The sequence below is a fragment of the Pseudorasbora parva genome, chromosome 23 (assembly GCF_024679245.1).
Source record: "Pseudorasbora parva isolate DD20220531a chromosome 23, ASM2467924v1, whole genome shotgun sequence".
Taxonomy (NCBI): Eukaryota; Metazoa; Chordata; class Actinopteri; order Cypriniformes; family Gobionidae; genus Pseudorasbora; species Pseudorasbora parva.
The window spans coordinates 35390444-35416254 of NC_090194.1; the positions used below are offsets into that span (position 1 = coordinate 35390444).

Sequence of the window (25811 nt, forward strand, 5' to 3'; positions counted from 1 at the left end):
TATCTCAGAATTATGAGATAATTTTTCATAAATAAACATTTTTTGCTCTGTTTTTCTGAATTAATGAGATCCCTCAAAATCCAGCCAAGAGCTCTATTTTAGCTGGATTGCATGGAAGTAAACATGTCCCGGCTTTTAAATTTAATCCGGATTTATTTTACTTTGGGTTTGAGACATTGTCTTTAAGTAATAAAAATTGTATTGTTTTTAGTGCATCAACTTTGTGCAGACAGCTCATGACAGCAGAAATGAACATTCTGATCTGCTTGACATTGCTATTGCACTCCATGGGGATCCAGTATTTTCAACAATTGCCTGATTGTCTCTTGTGTCACCACGTAGCCAGCCTGAATGCATTTCAGATGCATCATCTTAACACGATCACATAGTAATGCGTATCAATAGTACGAGTGTGAAATTGTGTCTAATGTATATCGTCTGGAATGTATATTGTGTGGAATGTTTACTGAGATAATGCACGTGCTACACAGTCTTTCGCGTGAATGCATATGACATGCTCTTGAGTAGGTTGGGGATGGTGGGATGGGGGGTTCGTACGTATAATATGCCATAAAGTGCGTATCATAAGCACGTGAAAAACTGTGTACCATATGCACACCAAAACTCATTTTAGCGTATACGTTCCACAAGATTGCACACTTATTTATACTACTATTTATACGAATTTTCATGAGATCGGCTGTCTGCACAAATTTGAAAGCCGGGACATGTTTACTTCCATGCAATCCAGCTAAAATAGAGCCCTTGGCTGGATTTTGAGGGATCTCATTAATTCAGAAAAACAGAGCAAAAAAAATTTTATTTATGAAAAATTATCTCATAATTCTGAGATAATTAAGTCATTAATTCAGAAAAACAGAGCAAAAAAAATTTATTCATGAAAAATTATCTCACAATTCTGAGATAATTAAGTCATTAATTCAGAAAAACAGAGTAGATTTTTTTTTCTCAAGTGAATGCAATAAGCTTCCGTAGATGTGTGTGCATGTTCAAGAGTTGCTCAAAGTACTCCCCGACCTCATTTGCATAATGTCGCCCAAATGCGCAACGCAAAGAAAGTAGGCGTGGCTTCAATTGACGCGGCCATGTTGTGAGACGCTGTGTTTCTATGCGAAAGCAAAAACACTTTAACGTATTTAGTCTTCCGAAAGTGGACTCAATAAGGAATCAGTGCTTAAGATTGGTTTACAACACTGTTCCAGAACAGCACAACTCAAATGTTCGTGTGTGTGCCGCGTATTTCACGGAGGACGGTTTCCTGAACATGGGAGAGTACAAGACCTGCTGTGCGTCGTGCAACGTTATATGAAACAGAGCCTGTGAGTATGTTTTGTTATTTCTTTGAGTGTTTGCCATTGACTGTTCAGTTGTGTGCGGATATGGATTCATGTTTACAAATGTTCTCCGCTTATTAACTAGTGGTGAACATATGACAAACTGATGCAGTGTTCATTTTCACACGGCGCTCAAAACTGGTGCTTTCAAAATGGCGGCGTTCCACATGTTAAGGCCTTAAATGTCTTAAATTGGATCAGAAAGTCTTAAGTTCAGTATCATGGCATTACATTAGGGCCCTGTGATGCTGATTTAACGGACAGAATCCAGTCAAAAAAGAGGAATTTACTGTATAATGCAGAATGTCACGGAATTTGTCCAAAATTCGGATTAATAAATCAAAAGTAGGTAAGAGCACTTAAAGGGACAGTTCACACAAAGATGAAAATTTTGTCATTGCCTCGCCCTAATCATTCCAAACCAGTAAAACTTTCCATCATCATAAAAAGCCATGGCGTATCTTGGATCAAGATACATTTTAATGATATGTAAAATGAAGAAAATAAGTCTTGTTTTCTGAGAAATTTTACAAACTTAAGTGAGTTTAAAAACAAGAACAGATTTTAAGAAAACATTGGCAGATATTAGTGTTTTTTATTAGTCATTCACTTTCTCAAGATTTCTTATCTTAAGCCATTTTTTGTAAAATTAATTAGAGTTTATGGAGATTTGCTGAAAATTGTATTTTCAAACTTTGAAGTGTCACTAATACAAATCTGTGGTCGTTTCTTAATACCAAGTACGCAAACTTGTGACTTGTGTCCTTGGTAGTTCAAACCATAGACAGTAAAATAAATGGACAGAGCGATCCCATAGACGTCAACGGTGGAAAATGAGGTCAATTAGAGGCATTCACTTCCTGATGGCTGAGCGTAGATGTGACGTAAGCAACCTGTCTGACAGTTGTAGGTCTTCTAGTTGTCGTGTTTCTTTATAAATAAACAATGGACAATATGGAGTCTTTAAACGCCTCAGATGTAAAGTTATTCACTGTCAAAGTGACTCAAAAATGAATGGGAGTCAATGGGATGCTAACAGCAGGTGATGGCTTGGTTAGCAATGGGCTGGGACGGTATGGATTTTTTTTTTTTTACAGCGGTTTTTACTCTTATATCACTGATCACACATAAACTGACATTGAACAAAAAGAGACTGGGCTGTGTTTTTTCATATTTCATTTTATTAGAGTAAAAATCTTATGCACACTTGTCTGAACCACATATTATTATTATTATTATTATTTAATGTAAACGAAAAGAGGCAGGGTTTTCTATATTTCGTTTTGTTATATACATGCAGTGAAGATAATGCATTGCCTGCACTACATTTGTGTGGCTATAATATCATATTTTTTTAATGAAAAGAGGCAGAGTGGTGTTTTATCATATATTTTGTTTTATTGTAGCCTAAAATATACATATAGCCAATTGGCCTACACTTTCAGTGACACTATAGAAGAACGCTGCTGTTAGCAGATCAGCCTGACATGACTTGTGTCCTGCCGCCTGTCGTCCTCGGGAGTTCGTTCTCCAGTCGAACTTGGCAAGTCTGAATTACACGGACGCAAGTCAAAAGTTTGCGTACTTGGTATTGAGAAATGTATATTCTATGCTACAATAAAACAAAATATGTCATAAAACACGAGCTGCCTCTTTTTTTCTTTTCATAAAAAAAACAGAATCATTTTAGGCTACAATAAAACGAAATGTCATAAACCGCAACTCTTCCTTTTTTCCATTAAAAAAAATGAACTTAAATATTTTAGGCTACATTAAAACGAAATATATCATAAAACGCTCTGCCTCTTTTCTCCATAAAAAAATAATAATCTTAAACATATTATAGCCACACGAATGTGGTTCAGGCAACTCATACCTTGATTGTGGATGTATATTAAAAAAACGAAATATAAAACACAACCCTGCCTCTTTTCTCATGTTTCTGATATCTGATGTTTAACCACACCAGAGTCAGCGGCAGACGTCAGAAGGTCTAGCTGAGAAAAGGCTGCTCTCGGCGGGTTAACGAGCGCTGAGCACCCGCGGATCGATTTCACAAAAAGGCAGATAAAATTGTCAAATATGCGCTCTCTTTTTAAATAAACCACATATTTAATCATTAAACGAGTGCATTCTTGCCTGAAAAAGTCTTAAAACTACATTTTTTGACACATTTAAACTAAGCAGGGTTTCTCGCTATTGACGCTTAGCTGGTTGGTGCGAGATGCATTCTGGGATGTCTCCTCTCAATGCAGCCTCGATAAAAGGGCCGGATCAAGGACACATCCGGGGATTTTAACTCTAGCCTGCTTGGCTAGATGTGAACTTTGAATTGGAAGAGTACTTGGGCAGCGACTGATGACGTTTCACAAGTCCACGAGAACACGAGTACAGACAAGTACGCATATTGAGAAACGGCCTGTGTGCTTAGACATGTACATTTAGAGAACATATTGATTTATATTCCCTTCAATTTATATGCTTGAAGTGTTCGGCCAATCACAATGCACTGGGTCAGCTGGCCAATCAGAGCACGCTGTTTTTCGGAAGGAGGGGCTTTGTAAAAAATCGATGTGTTTTAGAAGGACTGGGCATAGAGGAGCTACAATAATGTACAGTATGTGAAAAATAATGTACAGAGGATAGGACTAGATGGAGGCAGATGATTCGCTGTGGCGACCCCTGAAGGGAACAGCCGAAAGAAATCTTTGAAAACAGCATCATGAAATATGACCCCTTTAAAGAGCACCGATTGTACTGTACAATTATCACATCCCAGAAGATGAAGGAATATTTGTCTGGTCTGGAGGTCAGTAGTGTTTATTAGTGCCGTTGACTTGGCTTCACTGCCCCCTGTCGGCAGTACGAGGTTATGGCAAACATGACAAAGCACATTCATTTCATTAATGTTGATCTCTTAATATCTTATCCAAAGCCATTTGGAAGGCAAGCCATGGTTAGCAAGAAAAAATATACTACAGTGGAGGAGGCCATTTTATTATTTTAACTGCTTTTGTGGGGAAACGGCTTATCATGTAATGAACCGACAGCCCATTGGCTAATCTTCAACGTTTGCTCTTAAACATTTGTTTTGGATAAATCTGTTTTTAGAGTATACACCAACAAAAATGCTGTTTTATAAGAGAAGTCACAGATAGGTATGAGTCTTTTTACTGTACTTCTATTCATTTCTATGGTATCTGCAAACAGTGATTGACTCTAAGACTTCATATATAGGAAGCTGGTGCTGTTTGATTACTTATGAATTGGGGTGCACCGATACCATTTTTTCAGAACTAAACCAATCCGATATTAACAATTCTGAATATCGGCCGGTGCCAATGCACTTTTGTTTAATTACACAAAATTTAACACACTTTTTGTATAAAACTAGGGATGTCCCGATCCGATCACATGATCGGAAATCGGGCCCGATCACGTGATTTCAGACTCGATCGGAATCGGACGTTACATCCCGATCAGGACTCGGGTATAATGTATATTCTGGGGTGAGCTGAGCATGATGACGCATCAATAATATGGGTTGTAACTTGAAAATAATGCTTTATGTATGTTTCTGTAGATGGATACACGTGCTGGCTCCTCGGTGAAACACTACAACAGCGCTAATATCACCCGTGGGCCGTGTATATTCGCCAGAAGATGCGAATGAGAGCGCGCGCGCTGATCTGTCTCTGTGCATCATCCGAAAGCGCGCAATCGTCTCACAGCCCGCAAATATTGAGTTCTATTTCAAGTCTTGTGGTTAAACGGACCAACTCACACAAGAAGTATGTCAACATGTCCATCTTGATGAGTATCCTAGCATGAGTATTCAAGCCTGAATATGCCTTAAGAGGACTTTATACAGTCGAGAAAGTCGACGCAGAGCCTTCCATTAGGTCTTAAAGGGGCAGTAGCCTTTACTGCTGTCTGTTTAATGTCAAATAAAAGATAAGGAATCACTCACTGCTCTTGATTGAATAGCTTTTGTAAGGATTAGTCTTTAATTTAAACAGTTAAATATGCAGCTATTTTACATTTGATTAGCCTACTTTATTCAATTTCTCTACCTAAAAACTAATGTTAGACCTATAAAAACCTGAAAAGCATTGTTAATTACACTTCAGTCAAATTACACTTCAAATATTTTCCCCAAAGTTGATTTATGTCACTGTAGGCAGTTATCATCACGATGATTTCATTTCAAGTGTTTGTTCGTTTTTTAAATAAGTTTAGTTTGAGTTAGTTATTTGATGCTATAAAAACGGCGGTGTGACGTCATGATTGACAGCTGAGATCGACGTCTTCTCGGAGTGAAGTTGTCACTGAGGCACTAACAGATTTTTTTAGGATTTTTGGGAGCAGATTATTTAATTTAATTTCCATAACTGTTTATTTCACACCAACATAATTAATTGTTCTGCATCTGTGAGAGTATGGGTGTGCTTTTGATATCGCCGTTGTACTTCCTGCTCTGCGCAACTCCGGTCCCGAACTTATTTATATTTACTGTTGCACTAAAATCCAAAAGTGAAGAATTTATGTTTATTTATTACTTGATTGTTCAGGCTACCTCACAGAAGTGCTCTGTTTGATAGAGTTGTTGAATGTTAAAATTAGGTGAATAATAAAAAAAAAGGAACATCCTTACTTTACGCTTACACTTTTTTATGTATTATAGAAGTATCGGATCGGGACTCGGTATCGGCAGATACTCAAAATCAAGTGACTCGGACTCGCACTCGAGGGCAAAAAAACCTGATCGGGACATCCCTATATAAAACCCAGCAGTTTCTTTTTTTTGTAAAATAAGTTTTCTGCAAAATACAATAATAATAATAGTAATTATTACTATTATTATTGTTATATTTATTCCCATACAGACTTTATTTTTAATTTGTTATATGAAAATTATATTATTAATATTTCTTATTTTGTAAAATATTTTTTAGCAATAAGAATCATCATAATAATAATTATTAGTCATATTACTATATAAACACAAAATGTTATTTACACACTTCTAATTTGTAAAAATAAATAAATAAATCACATTTTAAATCGCAATTGGAATTTTAGCCAGATTAATCGTAATTAGAAATGTTCCCCAAACATGCCGCCCTAAATAAAACCAAACCATCTCCGTTTCATCTTTTTGGTATACAACATTTTAATCCCGTTACTTCGCCAGCATAATTTCAGTCTGTAGTCCGCAGTGAAATCAGCCATAATGTTTGTCAGTCGTTGTTCTGACGTAAAGATGGCTTTCTCAGGCGGAAGTTGATTTAAGGTAAACAATGATTTAACTTCTGCTTTCATACCTGTGGTTTATAGGCTACTGAAATATTTTTAAACTCACATTTTGCATATCATACAAACGTGTGTTTCGATCACACTCATCATGTCTGTGGTGTTTTGGCAGAACCTTGGTTACCATGGTAAATATCTAAGGAAGCTTTTTTCCTTTTATTTTAATGCCATATTAACAAAGATATGAACATTGGCAGGCATGGCATAGTGCCATTACCCATACATTTTTATGTTTGACAAGTTTATTGATGTGTTATTCTATATTTGAAAGCCTTTGAGGGTTGATTCTTTGATAAGTTCGAATAGTGTGTATAAATTGGAACATAAGAAGTTAAATAACACTTAGAAAATAATGTAATAAGAACAGTTGTTAATATGCTGCTGTTACTCTGTGGCCACTAGATGGAAGCAGAATCACAGTTTCCATTCAGGTTTGACAGGGGGGCAGGGGGGCTGTTCTTTCACATTAATGTCCTGTCTAAAGGATTTTAGATTATTTATTTAATACTTCAGATCCAATAATAGCCTATAAAGCACCAGTTAGCTCAATTTCAAACTGTTTCTACTGTCAGCGTGTTTGGGGGAAAAGTAATAAAAGAATGTATATTAATTATTCTAAAATACCTTATGTCAGTTTTATATCTTGTTTTTTAAAATGCTAATATTTTGCATAGTGTGTTGCCATTGCATTCGCTGCACTGACCCTACCATCGGGATAATTATTATTTAAAAATGTATCGTTAATATATGTGACTAGAATGTAAAATGGCACATACCTAGTATTTTAATGCAAAAGCCTTTTTGGAAATAAAAGTTAAGTCCCCATGAAATCAAAATGGAAGTTATCTGGCTTTTACTACGAATATGTTAGTCTTACTGTTAGTGATGCACGAATTTTCAGCCACAGAAAATGGCCCGACGGTGGATTTTCGGATTTCGGCCGAAAGACTTTTATCACTGAAACAATACGGCCAAATTTTTTTTTTCGATTTCGGCCACAAAAAAAAATTCCGGTCCATCCCTACTCGAATTCAAGGGAAATTGAGTGGGAGGTGTCAAGTCAAACTAGATGAAGCTGATTAATTTTTAATAAGAGTAGCCTCCCTCTCCCAATCGGCGGAAATCGGAAATAAAGAGGAAGTCAGTGAGAGGAAGTGGACGCACGCAAATTCTCTGCAGTGATCTGAATAGTAAGACGCAAGCGCTCTAGCTCTCAGCCAGTATTTGAAGTGGAACACGGAGAAAGTGCACTGAGAAAACATATGGTCAAATCACGGAGTGACAGCCGGTGCGAACTTTAAAGCATCCGTTTCCAGCAGGTGTTTAATCAGCGCTGATGCAGCGAGTCCGCTTGTGCTCAGCACAGATATATTTCGTGTCTGTTGTGGTGTTTATTATGTACTTATTTGATGCAAGATGTAGTGTGTGTAGCATTAGATTAATATTATTTATTACTGGTTTGTTTATGTTTTTTTGTTTATGGTTTATGTATTTGCGGGATAATTGTGTTAAAAGTATTAATTAATTCTAAAAATCACGTGATTATGTAGATTAATAAAATGTTGCTTATGTGATTTTTGCATACATATTTATGGTTAGTATTTAGGTAAATTTCCTAAATCTACATATGTTAAAGTCTGTACTCAGAAGGTTTTTAAATTTGTTGAATATTATTTGAAATTGAGTACTGTAAAGAACTGACAACAACACAATGGGCTTATTTTATTTGGGGGTCCTTGGCATCATAAAGTTTGAAAACCTCTGCTCTTAAGTGATCCGGGGTGGAGTAACTTCTGTTGTGTCAATGTTGTCAAACAAAACCGAGGCTAGCTAGACCCGCCTTCCCCAAACAGTCAGGATTGGAAGCCCTTCTGCTGCCAGAGTTCTCGTCACCTTTCGACGGCTTTTCCGATGTAAATTCGGGACTTTGTGCGTTCCTTCTCCTTTTACCTTTTTGTTGCAAGTTGTTCATCAGAACGTCGCTTCTTTGGTCGTGTGTTGTTCATATCTATAATTCGAACTTCCATCTTCTACACCCCTCCTTTCACGTGCACGTGCAGAAACCTCAAACCTCCTCCAAATCATTCCTGTCGGTTATTGGCTGGAGCGCTGTTTATTATGTTTCGTTGTCCACACTGCCCAAGTTTATTTTTGTTGCCCTTTGTGGAGCTTGTGCTGAATACACTCTTAAATAATTGTTCTTACATGGTTCTTTGGCAGGGTGTATGATTCCATGAAGAACCTATAATATCCAAAGAACCTTTCTATTGCACAAAAGGTTCTTTGTATTGCAAAAAGGTTATTTAGACTATAAAATGGTTAAAAAAGAGCTTTTCACAAAAAGGTTATTTGAGGAACCACAAAACGGTTCTTCTATGGCATCACTGTGAAACCAAATTTGGGTTCTACCTGCCACCTTTATTTTTAAGGGTGTACAGAGGCCGTATTTTTTATAGTGTGTTCAGGGGACAGGCGGATAGTGAGGAGATGTTTGCTGTATTTGGCTGGGCGATAAATCGATTTTATCGATTAATTCGAGTTTTTAGTTTACGTCGATTTTTGTGAATGAAAATCGATGTTCTCTTTAAAATCCACCAACGCTCCCCTCTGGGCTCCCGTGGCTCAGCCCTCCCCGCACGCATTTGCCACAGAGATACACCAACAACAAGGATAGCGTCTAACAACATATATGTATACAGTGTCATTCGTAATTGGTTCAGTTTTTCACAGAACAGTTAACAATACCCCACAAATTGTGTTTGGAGTCTGAACCGCACGACTCATTTGAGCTGCGTTGACACAAACCCAGCGCGAGCTCACACACGGGCCGATCTCGTGACGGACACGATACACAGCGGTGGAGATCCAGTGAGAGAGCGTTTAAATTCACCACAGAATTAATAACATCGCTACTGCGAGATCTAGTGGAAGCGGTCGGCGCAGAATTCTGTTATAAACCACAGATATCGGATCAAACAGAGCTGAGCGAAGGTCAGGGGTTTCAGTCACAAATCACCAACATTCACCATGATTTACTGTAGTAAAACCACATGGATTTAATGTTGGTGTCATTATTTATCTTAGGATTCGTACAACCTTTTGAGATTGAAATTCAAGCACTTTCTAATGGTTTTCAAGAGCTTCACACTTATTTCCAGCACTTCAAAGCTCTAAATATCTAGAAATCGTTTTAAATCGAATTTTTGGTGCAAAAATCGGGGATTTATTTTTTTTGGGCCATATCGCCCAGCCCTAATTTGACAAAAAAAAAATTGGCCTAAAAAAAGTGTGACCGCTTATAGCACCTTTAAGTAAAGATCATGTCCCATGAATTTATCTAGTAAATTTCCTACTGTAAATATTTCAGAAATGTATTATTATTTGTAATATACATTGCTAAGGACTTCATTTGGACAACTTTAAAGGATATTTTCTTAATATTCTCAATTAAAATATATATTTTCCACCCTCAGATTCCATATTTTTAAATATCTTGGCCAGATATTGTCCCATCCTAACAAAACCATTCATAAAACAAAAGCTTCATAAAATGACCCTTGGCTTTTGAGGTCCAGGGTCACTCATGCCATTTTGGTGATCAAAGATGAGTTTTAAGTGATAAAATGATTGACTACAAGTAATTTTAGGGTGTCTGATGTTGTTCACGGTGCGTCCACTAGATTGGAAGAACTGGCAGGGTTCGTACAGTCGTGAAAAACCGGGAAAAGTCATGGAATTTTAAAATAGCAATTTCCAGGCCTGGAAAATCGAATAAACCTGAAAGTTTTGGAAAAGTCATGGAAATGCATTTCAAAATATGTATGTAATGGAAGATATGTTTAAGTGATAATATAGGTTAAACAAACTTTGTAAACATACTCGAGACGAGTACGGATCGTTCCTTCGATTTACCCGACTGCTGCATTCTGTCAGATTTCCTTTTGCAGCATTGAGCATTACAACCAATCACACGCGTTTCTGTAGAGCATGATGGCCAATCAGAAGCTTTCAGATTAGTCATCATTGAAACCAAGCGTTGTGTTCAGTGCGCGCGCACTCTGTCTGAATTCTGACTGAAACTCGCAAATTCTCCCGTCATCATAAACAACAAAGTCCAAATTAGATGTAAGAGATTAATGTCGCAGTATCGTCGTCTTCTGGTATTTTAACGAGAGTGTTTGTGAGAGCGTTTAAACTTGCGTTAGACCCAAGTTATGGATAGACTCGCAATCGGTCACAGTCTCCCTTTCTGTATAACGTTAGTTTATTCCGGTTAATATAATTTATTCATCTTGCTGGTAAGATCATATGATTTTTCTAAAGCATAAAAACATTAATATAACTTGTAAAGGTTGTAAGATTCCGTTATCTGTGTAGTCAGAATATCCTATATGACGTGTAGTTTCCCCAAACACAAAAAACATTTTATGTATCTACTAATCGACAACATTAATACTCATTGTTACAATATCAAGAGCATTACCTGACAATAATGACTGTGTAAAGAGTTAATTCATTTTTATCATTTGAGTAACATTAAACAGTGTGTGTAAATAAACATTTATGCTATTTCAGATTTCAGGCTTTTGTTAATGATAACATTTTATTGATAACAGTCTATATAGTACTCTGATTGCTTTAAGTAATTGTTTAATTTAAGAATTTGACAAATGACAACACAGGTAATCATTAAACATTGTACTTATAAATGCTCCTGGAAATCAATTGCAAGGAGCCCCTTAATGGAAATTGTCATGTCTGATCCTTGCATGGGGGAAGGTCTGGCATTTTTGTAACGTTATTGGACTAGGTGTAAATTACAGAAATTTAAAATAAAAATTCAGCTAGGGACGATGATTTGCAATGATTGATGGGTTTTCTAATGAGATGAATGGTAAATAGGAGGCAAAGCTGTTTTAAAATTCTCATCTTATTAAATTTTGTATTCCAAGTTTGTCTCTGGCACTCCTGCCACCTTGTAAAGTTAGTGTCAGGGTTACTGAACACTTATTTATAGGGATGGGTACCGAAAACCGGTATTAAACGGGCCCAGGGGGTGATTTTTGAAAGACCGTTGTATCGATAAGCTCGGACGTTATCAGTTCTGCTGTCAGTACTTTTGAAATGCACGTGACGAGACAGAGAGAGAGAGAGAGGCGCAAACGCCAGCCGAGGACAGAACTAAACATTCAAACATCGCCTGGTTACACTTTAGATCTGTGATAGTCTGATTTTATTTTAGATTTTGGCTTCCAAAGATTATAATTATAATATTATGTAGGGGTGTCCATGGTTAACCGATTGACCGATTAACCGTTAAAAATTGCGTAACCGAGTGAAACATTTTGCTTGGTTAAGTGGCGTCAATGACGTGCCTTGAATTTAGTTGTAATATATGTTTGCACCCCTAGAGACCGCCAGAGCGCTCCCAGACATTTGTCATTTTCACAAGAAGTCATGACCAGCTTTCTAAGCGGGCAATGAAGCGGGCAAAGAAAGCGTGGGAGCACTTTAAAAATGAGAGTGACGGGGCAAAATGCAAGTATTGCAATGCAGTGCTTACTGCATTTTTCAGGTTATAAGTTGCTCCGGAGTATGAGTCGCATCAGTCAAAATATGCATCATGAAGAGGAAAATAACATACGTCGCACTGGACTATAAGTCGCATTAGGGCAGAAGCAGAGCGCGCGCTGTGCATAACGGATCAGAAGAAAGAAAGTTTGAAGTGAGAAACTTGTGAATGACTAGAGAAAAGCAGACGTTACTTTAACTGTAATGAAGAAAACAAAAAAGCTAATCGCGGACTGAAAGCAAGATGGCCAGAGCTGAAGGGACGAGTCCACAGATGCTTGAACTCTCTGCCGGGAGAGGCTCATCAGCCGCGCGAGTCAAACGCTGAGTCTGTGTGAATCATTCTCGGCTGCATATTTTACTACATGCCCTAATCATGCAGGCGCCCTCACCTCGCGGCCACTCGCATTGCTCGTGAACTGGAGCGCATCTCATCCTAATTTAACGAAACTCAGCGTACGCCTCGCAGACATGAAATAGATCTTAAGAAACTTGAAATGTCTTTTAACAATTTAAAACGAAATGAAATAGGCTACTCTCTGATTATGTAATCCATGATGTGCATTTCTCTCTATAGGCGCGTTCACTACGGAGATGGCGGTCGTCAAATTAATAAGCTAAAAATAACCCTGACGCACACTATGGTTAACCGAGTATTAACCGCTAAGGGCCTCGGTTAACGGTTAATGAAAAACTTGAAAACGTGCAGCCCTATTATTATGTCTAGCGCAAATTCTCTTTGCAGCAGTAGCCTATACGCTGTCATTTCTCCCTAAAACTCAAACGCAGTGACAGAATCAGCACGATCGGTGATTGTTGTAAAATACAGTCTAGCTACTGCTGGTAAATTGTGGGACGTGTTTTATAATAAAAAGAGCTATTAAAAGCACGAAAATGTCCGCAAGAGATTGTTCCCAAGTCGGCGCGCGCTCTGAAACAGCCGCAACGAGACGAGCAAATTACACTTTCGGTTTCACACTCGCGTCTAAACGATCAAATGAACACAAACATCTGTGTCAAAATGACCGGCTTGGAGAGTCTCTTAAACACAACACAGTTTGTGTCTAAAATGGACGTAGTTATTATGGATATAGTCGGAAGAAAGTGTAGTGCATCTGCCTATTATCAGTTGCCTATAGATCTGCACATCTGTCTTAAAGAGGCAGCGGTGTAAATAAACATGCTGACGAATTACTGCGAATTAAACAACCAAATGCAAAGAGCGAATCAATCACAGCTCTTGAATGAATAAATTCAGTTTTAATAAGCATTAATTTGGGGTATCTATGATAAACTATGCAGTGTTATTTTTGTTAATTGTGTGTGTGTATATATATATAAAATAAAATCTCAAAAAGTATCGATAAGAATACTGTTAAAGTACCGGACCGATAAGCACTATCGTTAAAAGTAGTAATACCGTTAAAACCTTAACGATACCCATCCCTACTTATTTAACATTGTTGCCTCCCATTGATGCGTGTTAAAGGGATAGTTCACCCAAAAATGAAAATGTGATGTTTATCTGCTGACCCCAGTGCATCCAACATGTGTGTTTGTTTCTTCAGGAGAACACAAATGAAGATTTTTAACTCAACCGTTGCTGTGTGTAGGTCATGTAATCATGTGAATGGGTAACAACTCTGAGAGCAACAACAAAAAAACGTGTTTAGACAACATGCACACAGAGCCCTGTGGCTCATGACGACACACTGATTTTTTTCTAACCATCTTTTGTATTAAACAACATAGCTTGTCGTTAATTAATTAGTTAAGATATGCTGTGATTTAACATTTAAACATGGATTTTCTTATTTTACATGTATACACAGATGTTTCATGGAAGCTTAGGTCATGAATATTTGTCTAAAAGTCATGGAAACTTATTGGTAAAAATGTGTATGAACTGTGACTGGTGACGCACTGAACCACATCACAAGACTTTCGGTTTGACTCATCCGGAGCAACCAAACCCAATCATGTTCTTCAGTTACACATCTGCAACACATACAAACATGCGACACGTGTGGAATCAACCCATGCTTTTATTTCATTCGTTGCATATAAAATGATTTTTTTTTCTTCTGTTTTTTTTGTAGTTAAACCGATTAGAGATGGATCTACAGTACCGGCAAAAGACTGTAAGAGACAAAAGTGTTTCGGTTTTTAATCAGCAGAACTTAGGAATCAAATGTTAAAGTATCCCTTTAATGACATTGAAAAAATACCAGTAATAATCAATAATAATAATAGCCACGATTGGCTTTGGTCCAGGGCTGCTAAAATCTACAGTATGCGTGTCAAAGTATGCTTATTTAACATCTGAAACTCTAGGGACTCTTTCAGTTCGTGCACAAGCACATCTACAAGGCTGGATGAGATGAAGGTAGCAGACGGTACCTGAACAAAGTTAGAGAACCGCATGACAGTAGAAGATCACAAGCAGCTCTAGGGCAAAGCAAACTGTTCTGGGTCTATTGCATCCGCCACATTGGCAGCGGTGTTCGCTATGTGCCACTAAATATGAAAAGAAGAAACGTCCTAAGCTTTAAATGCAGCACATAAGATGCCCTGATACTCTGGCAGCACATTATCGTCTCTGACAGCTCTCTAAAACACGTAAAGAGACCAAAAGGACACACAAAGAAAGATGTTTTAAAGTTAAGGCACAGCCCTGGGGCCAAACGCCAGTGGCAACGCGTCTCGTACGGTTTGGCTTTCCCCAGATCTCCACAAACAAGCTTGAAGGTGACCTTCTCATTTTTATACAGAATATTATTATCATTGTTTTTTTTTTACATTGGATAATATCTATAATAATAAACATTCTCTCAACAAGAGTTTACCAAATACAGCAACTCCATCCGGGATGAAGTTTAGAATCTGTCATCATTTACAACAAACATTACAATATATACAGCAAAATAAATACATTATTGTAAACAGCGGAAAATATATATAACAATAACAACAAGAGAAAAAAAATCAATAATCAGGTAAGGTCATCTGGTGAGGAAAGAATATCATGGCACAAAACTTAAATAAAAATATAATAAAATCAGTACTACTCGAGCCAGGTTTCAAGTTTCTGTGAGCGTATTATTATATTTCCTACAGACTTTAAAAAAAGGCTTGTTCTATGTACACGAACCAAAGATCAGTAACTTGCAAGTCCACACGCTCTATGCTACAGTTGATGGTCTACAGTACTGCTTTCAAACAGAAGCCAAACAATAAATAGAAACCATATACAGATATAAATACGTCGTCATGAAAAGCCGCGCGTCACATAGTGCATGTCCGGAGCGGGAGTTTTGGCATGAAATGAAAATGCGGATTTTGACGCTAAACTGCATCTAGCCCTAAGAGAAGATCTCTGATCTAATGAGTGGACGTGGGGAAATAAGTGGAAAGGCATTGTGCAACAGATACTCGAGCAGTGTTTCTGTCTGACGTATGCGTAGATGTGGGAGATTATTTCACGCGTGTGAGATCCTGCAAATGAAACCGGTAAAGGCAAAAGAAATCAGAGTCTCACACACTACAGAAGTGCTTCAAATAAATGCCTGACAAAACAGGATGTTTGTGTCTGTCTGCATTAAAAGCCAAAGAAACATCTTTGCATGGCGATTTAAATGCCGTTTGGAAACACTTTACTCGGTGCCTGTGATGTATATGAGTATTTTAATATTATATACAGTGCCAGTCAAAAGTTTAAAAACATCACTGTTTAATGTTTAATAAGTCTCTTCTGCTCAAGGCTGCATTTAATCGATTAGAATTACAGAAATATTAATACAATTTTTAAATAATGTTTTTCGATTTTAATATGTTAAAATATAATTTATTCCTGTGATTACTCCAAGTCTTCAGTGTCACATGATCCTTCAGAAATCTTGAATAATAAAAAATAACAGCATTTATTCTAAATAGAAATCTTTACTATCACTTTATCAATTTAACGCAGCCTGGCTGAATAAAAATGAGTTTATTTTTCTTTATTTTAAATTTTTTTATTGATAATAAATCATCTGAGAATGATTAGTGAAGGATCATGTGACACTGAAGACTGGAGTAATGATGATAAATTCAGCTTTGATCACAGGAATAAATTACATTTCAACGTATATTAAAATAGAAATCGATTATTTTAAATTGTAATGCATTAATATCATTATAATCCTGGCTTCAAGTGCTGTGTTGCTGAAAGAGCTGCTCTGGAACGACAGAAATCAATCAGAAAAGCATCTGTAGGTGAAGTGTATTAAGCGTTTGACTGGAGGTAAAGTGTGTGACAACTACAGCTTCAGAGAGGAGGGTGTGCGGCAGCAGGGATGTGTGTATGGTGGCGAACGCACGACCCACGTCGCGTACTTGCAAGTTACCCTTTGCGTAAAGTTTCCTCGAAACCGCAACAGCTGCTGTTTGGATATTAAAAGTAACTATGTAAAAATCTGTATGTATACCGTACAAAATCATCGAAGAGGCCATGACAGCGTGGAGCTGTTTTTTTGTCTTTTGTGAAATTTTTCTCAAAGTTTAGGAAGACTTAAAACGTAGAAAACAAGGTCTTTTTGAAGTCCAAGGAAACGTGTTCCCGCGTCGATCCTCGGTGGGCGGCGTCTCCTCCGATTGCTTTGTGCGGCCGATTCCGGAGGAGGGCGAAGGTAAACGAAACCAAGCTTGAAAAGACAGAGGACTAAATGTTATTCCTGAGTGCAAATAAAACGACAACCTACCGAAGTCTTAGTGTTCTCTCGTCTCCAGGCAGCTCGTAGAGAGACGGAAAGAGGAGGAGAGAGGAGTGCAACGTGCGCTTTGGAACTCGATTTCATTGTCAATTATTGAATAGTTCAGGACGCGCTGCTACGTGTCTGCCGGCTGCTCCTCATCTTCCTCCTCTTCCTCCTCTACCATGCTGGGCTCCGTGGAAACCTCCTCCGAAATCCCCTCCTCCGCGATCTCCGTGGATTCTGAGTCCTGCGTTATGAGAGTTTTGGAATCGCTACAGCTGTTGTCCTCCTCTTCCTCCTCCTCTTCTTCCTCCTCTTCCTCGGCCTGGCTGCCGCTGTCTTTTTCCGTGTCGGATTCGCCGTCTTCCTCCAGCGTGAGTTCGAACTGAAACTTCTCCGCCCCGCCGGCGCGGCCTCCATCCTCAGGCTGGTCTGGAGCGGGCGACGGGCTTTGGGGAATGGTGCTCTGGTACCACTCTCTGTTGTCCTCTAACGTGTCCAGGATGTCCTGAGCGTCCGGGTGCACGAGGTCGGCCCACGTCTCCCACAGCGGGTGCACGATATAGTCAATGAAGCCCACCTGGAGACACATACAATAAATCATCAACATTCAATTTTAGTATTAGATGCTAAATTTAGTATTGTATTTTCAGGTAACATTTTTGAGCATTGATCTGAACTTAAATGGATGAAATTCATGAAGGCTTTAAAAACACGTCAGTTGGTCACAGTGTTACTTCAGCGATTAGCATATGGCTTTGTATCAGTAGAAACCCTCGAGTACAGTCAAATGATTGTGCTTCCCACGCCAACAGCTAGAGATATTGAGCATGCCAGATATCTCACGGGCGTCGGCGATTCTCTCCGATCACGTATTTAATCATTCACACTGCGTGATTGTCAATCGCGTGCACGAGCACCGATTTACCTATGATTTCAGGCATTTGTCAGCGATTTCACAAAACCCATCGGCCAATCAATATCGGGGCAAAAATCGGGCAGTGTAATCTAGGCTTCACGTGGTGACTCGATCGTTATATTGAACTGACATATTCAGTATTTAATTGAAGTGCCTGTTCTCCAACTCAGTCACAGTAATCCAGTAGCGGTGGCTTTGGGAATGGCCTCACAGGGCAGCGAAGCATTCTGGGAATTGTAGTCTTTCATCCCCGTGAGACAACTACATTTTCTCTTTTCTCAGTTCAAAAATAATTTCACATTTCTACTACATTGATGACCCAGTTTAAATACAGATTCATCTTCCCAGCGCTGAAGTACCCCTTTAATGAAGACACTCAGTAGATTATTGCGCTTCAAAAGAAGAATGGATAAAATGGTTGCTTAAGTTTACTGTAAAGCAAATGTTCTGATCTAAATATTTATTTTAAATAGGGCTGCCCATGACCAAATGTTTTTCTAGTTGTTAAATTAAGTCATTAGTCGACTAATTGCACGTTTATATTAATCATAATAATGAGCCTTTATATAATACATAGCTTAATCAGCGCTCAAACACGCTTACAATGAGACAGTTTAAACATTTTAAGAATTAATTGATAATGTTTTATTGAATGCTGACTCTTCAGGGTTACTTGATCTGAGAAAATGTTTCTACTTGAATTGTTTAATTTAAAAGTAGACTAAACAGCTAATCCCCCCCCCCCCCCCCAATTAAACCTCTTCTAGTCAAATAATGGTTAGTCGACTATTAGGGGGCAGACCTAGGTTTATGCAAAATATATATTTCAGAAAATAGTTTGAACTAAAATTGCAAAGAAAAGTTCAAAATTTGAAGTTTCCGTGATTACACGAATGTCCCATGTCAAAGCGGTTTCGACAGGATGAATTTTAAGTGTTTAAACTTTCGAATAATGTGTTCCAGTCCTTCGTGTCATGGGTATATTTGTGGCAATATCCAACAATACATTGTATGGGGCAAAAATTATCCATTTTTCTTTTATGCCAAAAATAATTAAAATATTAAGATCATGTTCCATGAAGATATTTTGTAAATTTCCTACCGTAAATATATCAGAAATGTATTATTATTGGTAATATGCATTGCTAAGGACTTCATTTAGACAAGTTTAAAGGAGATTTTCTCTAAATTTTAATTTTTTTTGCAGCCTCAGATTTTCAAATAGTTGTATCTCGGCCAAATATTGTCCCATCCTAAACTCGAAAGCTTATTTATTTGGCTTTCAGATGATATCTCACACCTCTAGTAAATTTCATATTTGTTAAATTGATTTGGCAATTTCACACACAAGATAATTGCCCTCTTTTGTGTCGCAGTGAAGTGTCTTGTGATCATCGGCACCTGAGACTTCTCCACCGAGGCGTTGTGCTTGTCACACATGGGGCTGATCTCCATCCCTCGCTCTCTCTCGCGGTCGCCCTGACTGAAGAACTCGTCCATGATCCGGTCCGTCCACTGCTTGTACAGCTGCAGGGGTTTGGTGGGGTTACTGAGATCCGCACAGTGCACCATGTTCTGAAGCACCTGACCAACACACACACACTTCTGCTTCAGTCACAGTTGGGGATGTCACCAAAATTACAGTAGTCGGTACCAATAGCATAAAAAAAAAAAAAAAGTCTAGTTCTTGGTACCATTTTTCCAATGTTTTATTTAGCCTATTTAATTTTTTTATTTTATTGAATGAGTTCATTATTTGTGATAATCATTATATGTAAATAATACATATAAAGGTGACATACTGTTCAAAACTTAACATCAAGTGAAAAAATAAGCAATTTAATTAATATTACATTGAGACGCAGCTAAATCTACTGTACAACAGTAGCGTAATATAACTTTTGACGTGTTGCCATGAAGACTGTTCCCAATATGACAGTTTTCTGAAGTGAAGCGGTAAATGCTCATGCATTAATTTCCTCATATAGTGAAACGGCAGAGGCTTAAAGACAACGAATGTCACGCTAGCATGCGTGAGCCGCAAATGAAACCGCGCAACTGTGCCCATCCTTCACACAGACGCGGAACATGCAGGAGTGATATTTTGCAGTTTAATATTCACAGACGTGAGTATATATTCGGCTACAGTCTGGAGATAAACACGGAAGCGACTGAACGCAGATGCGGGTACTGAGTTTACTCTGTGCTACCGGTACTATAGAAATGTGACATCTCTAGTCACAGTCATACAGCCAGATTTACAAAATGTTTCCAATAAACCAATTTACTATTATAGTTTTTGCTTAACTTGCAATTTAATATTGTAAAGTGTGTCAGACGCAACTGAGAAAACTACATTCTATATTCATAACGTATCATAAGTTTAACATTTATCATTTTCATATTCGATTGGGTAGTTATAGAAGTTTTATACATTTTCAATTTCTGCTTAATTTACCATTTATATCTTAATGCAATGTCAGACGCAGCTAAAACAAACTACATTCTGTATTCACAACAAATCGGCGTCATAATCATGGATGCTCGTTTCTGCCACAGAATTCAGAATTGCGTTATATAAAGTCACAATTGTGAGAGAAAAAAAATCATATAAAATTTATATAAAAATGTTTAATTCTGAGAAGTCTTTTTTTTCTCTCACAATTGCGAGTTATAGTCCAATGCTTAAAAAAAAAACCTAAAACATTGAGATGGTCACAATTATCTTTTCCTTTTTTTATTCTGTGGTGGAAACAAGCTTCCATACATACAACTAATAAGTTAAATATTATATTAATAAATGTTGAACTTATTTATATCCCATTAGTCACAATTTCTACTTAATTTACAGTTTTTATATTTTTTAAATGTGTCAGATGCAGATAAATAAATAAAACATCTATTTCATAATAATAATAAAAAGTGAAGTATTAAACTGATAAAATGTTAAATTCATCTCAAATTAACTTAAATTTATTGTAAAGAATGTATCAAATGCAGTTGAGAACTACGTTTTACATTTGCGGGACAAAAAAGTGGACCATTTTAGAAGTTCTAATGTCCAACGTATTGTCATTAAACAAATAAATGATAATGATCGATGGGTTTTTTAAACACCCCGGTCAACTAAAAGACAGTCCCTAATCTACGCCATTAGCGGAGACAGAAGTTGTGTTGATTCCTTACTTGTATTCTGTCTGAGTAGTTATCCAGGAGCAACACTCCAGAACTGGTGACCTTCTTCGTCTCCACCATCGTCTTCAGATCGGCCAGCAGGTTCATGTGTTTGGACATATCAGTCGCTAAGACCTTGGAGAAACGCATGAGAGAACCTTGAGCCAGACGTCAGAACAAACAAATGAACGTACGGCAAATGAAAGGCCTGTCACGATAACAAATTTTACTGGACGATAAATTGGCCAAGAAATTATTGCGATAAACGATAATATTGTCGTTCTGAGACCATGTTCATCTAAAATAATGATAAGGGCATAATAATGCAGGCACACCTTTTCAATGATCAGTAAACTTATTTCTAAAGACTATTTAACACTGATAACAAAAAACATTTTAAATATCCACAATAAATGAACAAAACAGCCAAAAATGATAAAAGCAATGAACTCTCAGTCTGTAAATAAAAATGCACTTGAACAAATACCATATCCAATAAATTAAATGGATGAAAACGGCAACAGATGATTGTTTTAGGTGCATATTAGGGGCGGCACGGTTCACAAAACCAACGGTTCGGTTCGTATCACGGTTTTCGGTTCTGTACGGTTCTTGTTATTGTTTTTTCTTTTAATCGTTAACACTCCAAAAAATGTACTTCAGCATATGATATAAAGCTTAATTATCCACAATTTAGAATACAGTATTAAAAGAACAAAATTCAAGATCATGAGGTCAAAAGACCCTATTTGGCTTGGCGGTTTGCACATCAAATTTTATAACTTTGTGTGCAGCTCCGCAACTGAAGAAGCTCAGGCGAATCTGGTAGAGCATGACGTCTCATCACCTAGCTGCACGCCAAGTATAAACCATAGACTGTAAAAAAAATATGTATGTAGTGTCCGTGATGTCACCCATAGGATTGCGATAAGCCGTTCTGAAGCTTAGAGTCGAGCTGGGCGTTGCCATCTTGTGAGCGAGTCATCGCGTGTCACTTCCGGATAAATGAAAATGGGCAAAGAGGCGGCATGTAGGCGGAGCTTAGGTGACGCAATGACTATAGACGGTGGATAAATAGCTATCTTCCTGTCACTCAAAGTAACCACACCCTTAATTATGCAGAACTTTAAGGCTTTATAAAACATAAACGAATGAGTTGTAAAAAAATTCACCCCCCTCACAGTTGTCATGAAGATCAAGATTAGCCGTATAGACCAAAACCACAATTTGTACCAGGCTGTAAACATGTTTTATTCTGCTGTAAAGTTGGGATTTTTAACATGGGCTCAATGAGATTCTGCTCCTTCTGGAGCCAGTTGAGGAATTGCAGTTTACTTTACTTTCGTATTGGCTTCAAGAGAGATCGCGGGAGGTTACCGCTTGTTAAAAACCCAAACGGACGATGCGCAGTCAGCGAGAGAGATGAGGAAAACAAACAAGCATCCAAATGGAAATTAGTGCGATTTATTGACTATCGGGACAGGCCTAAACGTACGTAGAACAAAAGGTAGAACGTACAATGTCTATGACCATCTTGCGCAGCGATTGTCTCTGTTTTTTGGTCAGGTTCTGGAAGATGTCACAGTTCTCCTCCTGCAGGAGTTTGAAGCCCACTGCCAGATGATGGTTTTCTAGCACTGACGAGTCGTTGTACATGAGGGCCAGCTCGGAGTCTGCGAACACACACACACACATCAGCAAAACGGGATTCTGAAGCTCCCAAACCTAACCCCGACCTTGTACTAATCTACATCAGCGTGACGGACAGCTGTGTCAGCAGCAGGACTCTCACATCACTGTCTGCTGGAGATTACGGCGTGTGACACAGACAGAGTCATAACAGTGCATCACTGCTGCTTATGGCAAAATCAAGTTATGTAAGTGTTTTTGAGGACATATGCGCAGGTCTGTCTGTCTCTGAGCTTCGTCAATACACGACTAGCGTGATGCGCTCTGAATACATAGATCCATCCATTACGACTCAAAGGCTTTTAATGCATATAGTGTTAACTATAAAAATGCATCGTGCCTGTTCTGGATGCTGATCGGTCAAATAATAGCATTCTAGGTATCTATTAACCTTACCTTATTTTACACGTCAAAATTTGATATTTTAGTTGATGAATTTGCTTAATTTGTGCTCTTCTTTTTTATTATTATTGTTTATTATTTTCTAAAGGCAATGAGGCTGCTGGACATTCTGTCATATGCATTCACATTATAGCATGGCCTCATACGTTATTGCTTAGTCATAAATAATGATCAATAAATTAAAAAAAAATTCAAACTGAAATTTGAATATATTTTGAGACTAATATCTTTAAATATATATTTATTTAAATAACGACACTATTTAGACATTTAAATAATGAGATTACTGTAATTCAATGTAGACGTTAAATGATTAGAATATTTAGACACTAAAAATATTATTATTTACACATTTAGATCATTTATTTTTTTAAAGTTAAATAATTGTATTTTAGATTTAGACATGAAATTAGATATAATAAATTGTTTAAATATTTATGTATTATTAAATAATTAGATTATAATGTCTAAATACAATATTATAATTATTTAAGTGTCTAAAAAATTAACATTTACCTTCTCATTTTAAAAATTTAAATAGACTAATATATTTAGACAGAATTGTACTTTTTTAGACATTTAAATGATTATATTTACACATTAAATAGATTGTATTGCAATATTTAAATTAATATATTTAGAAAGGTACATCATTTAACCTTGGAACAGTTTTAACCCAAAACATGGCTGCAGAAAAGCTTTATTAATAATAGCATTTTCTATGGTCTAATCCATAAACAAGTAATCAAATACATCATGTGTCATCATGTGCTGAGTTGTTTGGCTGTAGTTTGTATTAAAGCACACTTACTGGTGTTGATAAGGAACTGGTTGGAGACGCCCGGGTGATCTACGTCATGAATTGCACTGGCGAAAATGGCAGCGAGAATTTCAAGGTCAGTGAAAACCGCCTAAAAGAGATGAACATGTGGATGTACAGTCAGTGAGAGCAGACATTACCACATAACCTTTTCATAAATCCAACTAATGAGGACACATGCTACACATTTCACTTGTAGTCAACTCATAATGTTAGTCAAAGTCTGTTGCACTAAAAAATGCATAATTCAGTTGTTCCATGTCCATTTTCCACCCTCTATATAACCTCTGTTACGGCCCTCTGCGCATGTGAAATGACCAACAATACCCAGTTGTTGAATCTTGAATAGGTGTTGATGTGGGCGATAAACATTCACAGTTGTGACGTCAATACAATGAGCCATTTTCTTTGCAGATTAGTTTGTGTAAAGGTTGTGCGATGCATTATGTGGCCCCTGTGAAAGCTGACTGAGACTCTCACCTCCAAAGCAGGCGTGGAAAGCAGCACGTGTGTCGACTGGGTGACGTCAGCAGCATGAATGTTATTGTGATACGCAACATCTCCATGGTAATGGTCTTCTAAGGTCATCAGGTACGTTATGAAAGTGTCCAAGGGTATTTTAAATGTTTTGAGCAAGTCCCTCTCCTGTGGGAAAGAACACAAGGGAGCCATTAAAAACATGCATTTGCAACACATTTAAATCACACCTTCTGACTCGGCATGTTAAATAATGCAGTCATGTAAAGTAGGGTATTATATTTTTGTTTATTGCCTTTTTATTTTTATTTTAAAGATGAAAACAATGTTTTGAGGACTTGCACTGATTATTTGTGCACAGAAACACTGTGTCCTGACCAGATGAGGTGCGATAAGATTTCAGCGACAAGCAGTTTGTCTTTGAGACGTGACAAAACAAATAAAAATTACAGCTGTGTAAAAAAAAAAAAAAGTGTGTGGGCGGAGACTGCAAGCACACTGCACTCGTAACCAAATCAATCAAACATCACAGCCAATCCGAAGAGTGTGTGGGCGGAGTCTGCAAACGCACTACACTCACAACCAAATCAATCAAACATTACAGAAGAGTGTGTGGGCGGAGTCTGCACTGCACTCACAACCAAATCAATCAAACATTACAGAAGAGTGTGTGGGCGGAGTCTGCACTGCACTCACAACCAAATCAATCAAACATTACAGAAGAGTGTGTGGGCGGAGTCTGCAAACGCACTGCACAAACATCACAGCCAATCCGAAGAGTGTGTGGGCGGAGTCTGCACTGCACTCACAACCAAATCAATCAAACATTACAGAAGAGTGTGTGGGCGGAGTCTGCAAACGCACTGCACAAACATCACAGCCAATCCGAAGAGTGTGTGGGCGGAGTCTGCAAACGCACTACACACGCAACCAAATCAATCAAACATTACAGAAGAGTGTGTGGGCGGAGTCTGCAAACGCACTGCACAAACATCACAGCCAATCCGAAGAGTGTGTGGGCGGAGTCTGCAAACGCACTACAAACGCAACCAAATCAATCAAACATTACAGAAGAGAGTGTGGGCGGAGCCGCAAATTGATACTCAAACTCGCATTAAATAAAGCACAATCAGCACCTGAGATTATCAATTATCATATTGTATGCTGTTGATCCGGCCACAACGCTGCAGAAATAGAAACTAAAACAATTGTTGCTTATCGGCGTTGGGACAAAAACTCATTAACACAGAAAGATGCCTATTACCGCATATCACACCATCATAACACTTCTGGTTAGGACTCAGTGTCAGACATTTATCAGTAAAGGTCGTGACTCATGGGTGGATGTTTGTGATTGG

General features: G+C 37.8%; 1 protein-coding gene and 1 long non-coding RNA gene across 12 annotated transcripts in view; one reads left to right on the forward strand and one right to left on the reverse strand.

Moving 5' to 3' along the window:
* The first annotated feature begins 1103 nt into the window (after window positions 1-1103).
* LOC137061894 (uncharacterized) overlaps window positions 1104-25811 on the forward strand; it is a 30579-nt gene continuing 5871 nt past the window's right edge. Inside the window, exons 1-3 of the long non-coding RNA XR_010901181.1 lie at window positions 1104-1340; window positions 23981-24052; window positions 24391-24567. This is a non-coding gene — a long non-coding RNA (uncharacterized lncRNA). The remainder of the gene's footprint in view (window positions 1341-23980; window positions 24053-24390; window positions 24568-25811) is intronic.
* LOC137061888 (3',5'-cyclic-AMP phosphodiesterase 4D) overlaps window positions 14267-25811 on the reverse strand; it is a 320568-nt gene continuing 309023 nt past the window's right edge. For all 11 annotated transcript variants that reach the window (XM_067432547.1, XM_067432545.1, XM_067432549.1 and 8 more), the window contains 6 exons: window positions 24457-24621; window positions 23968-24067; window positions 22584-22738; window positions 21078-21200; window positions 19293-19475; window positions 14267-17552 (listed from right to left, as the gene is read on the reverse strand). In XM_067432547.1, coding sequence (XP_067288648.1) covers window positions 17106-17552; window positions 19293-19475; window positions 21078-21200; window positions 22584-22738; window positions 23968-24067; window positions 24457-24621 — 1173 coding nt within the window. In that variant the 3' untranslated portion in view covers window positions 14267-17105. The remainder of the gene's footprint in view (window positions 17553-19292; window positions 19476-21077; window positions 21201-22583; window positions 22739-23967; window positions 24068-24456; window positions 24622-25811) is intronic.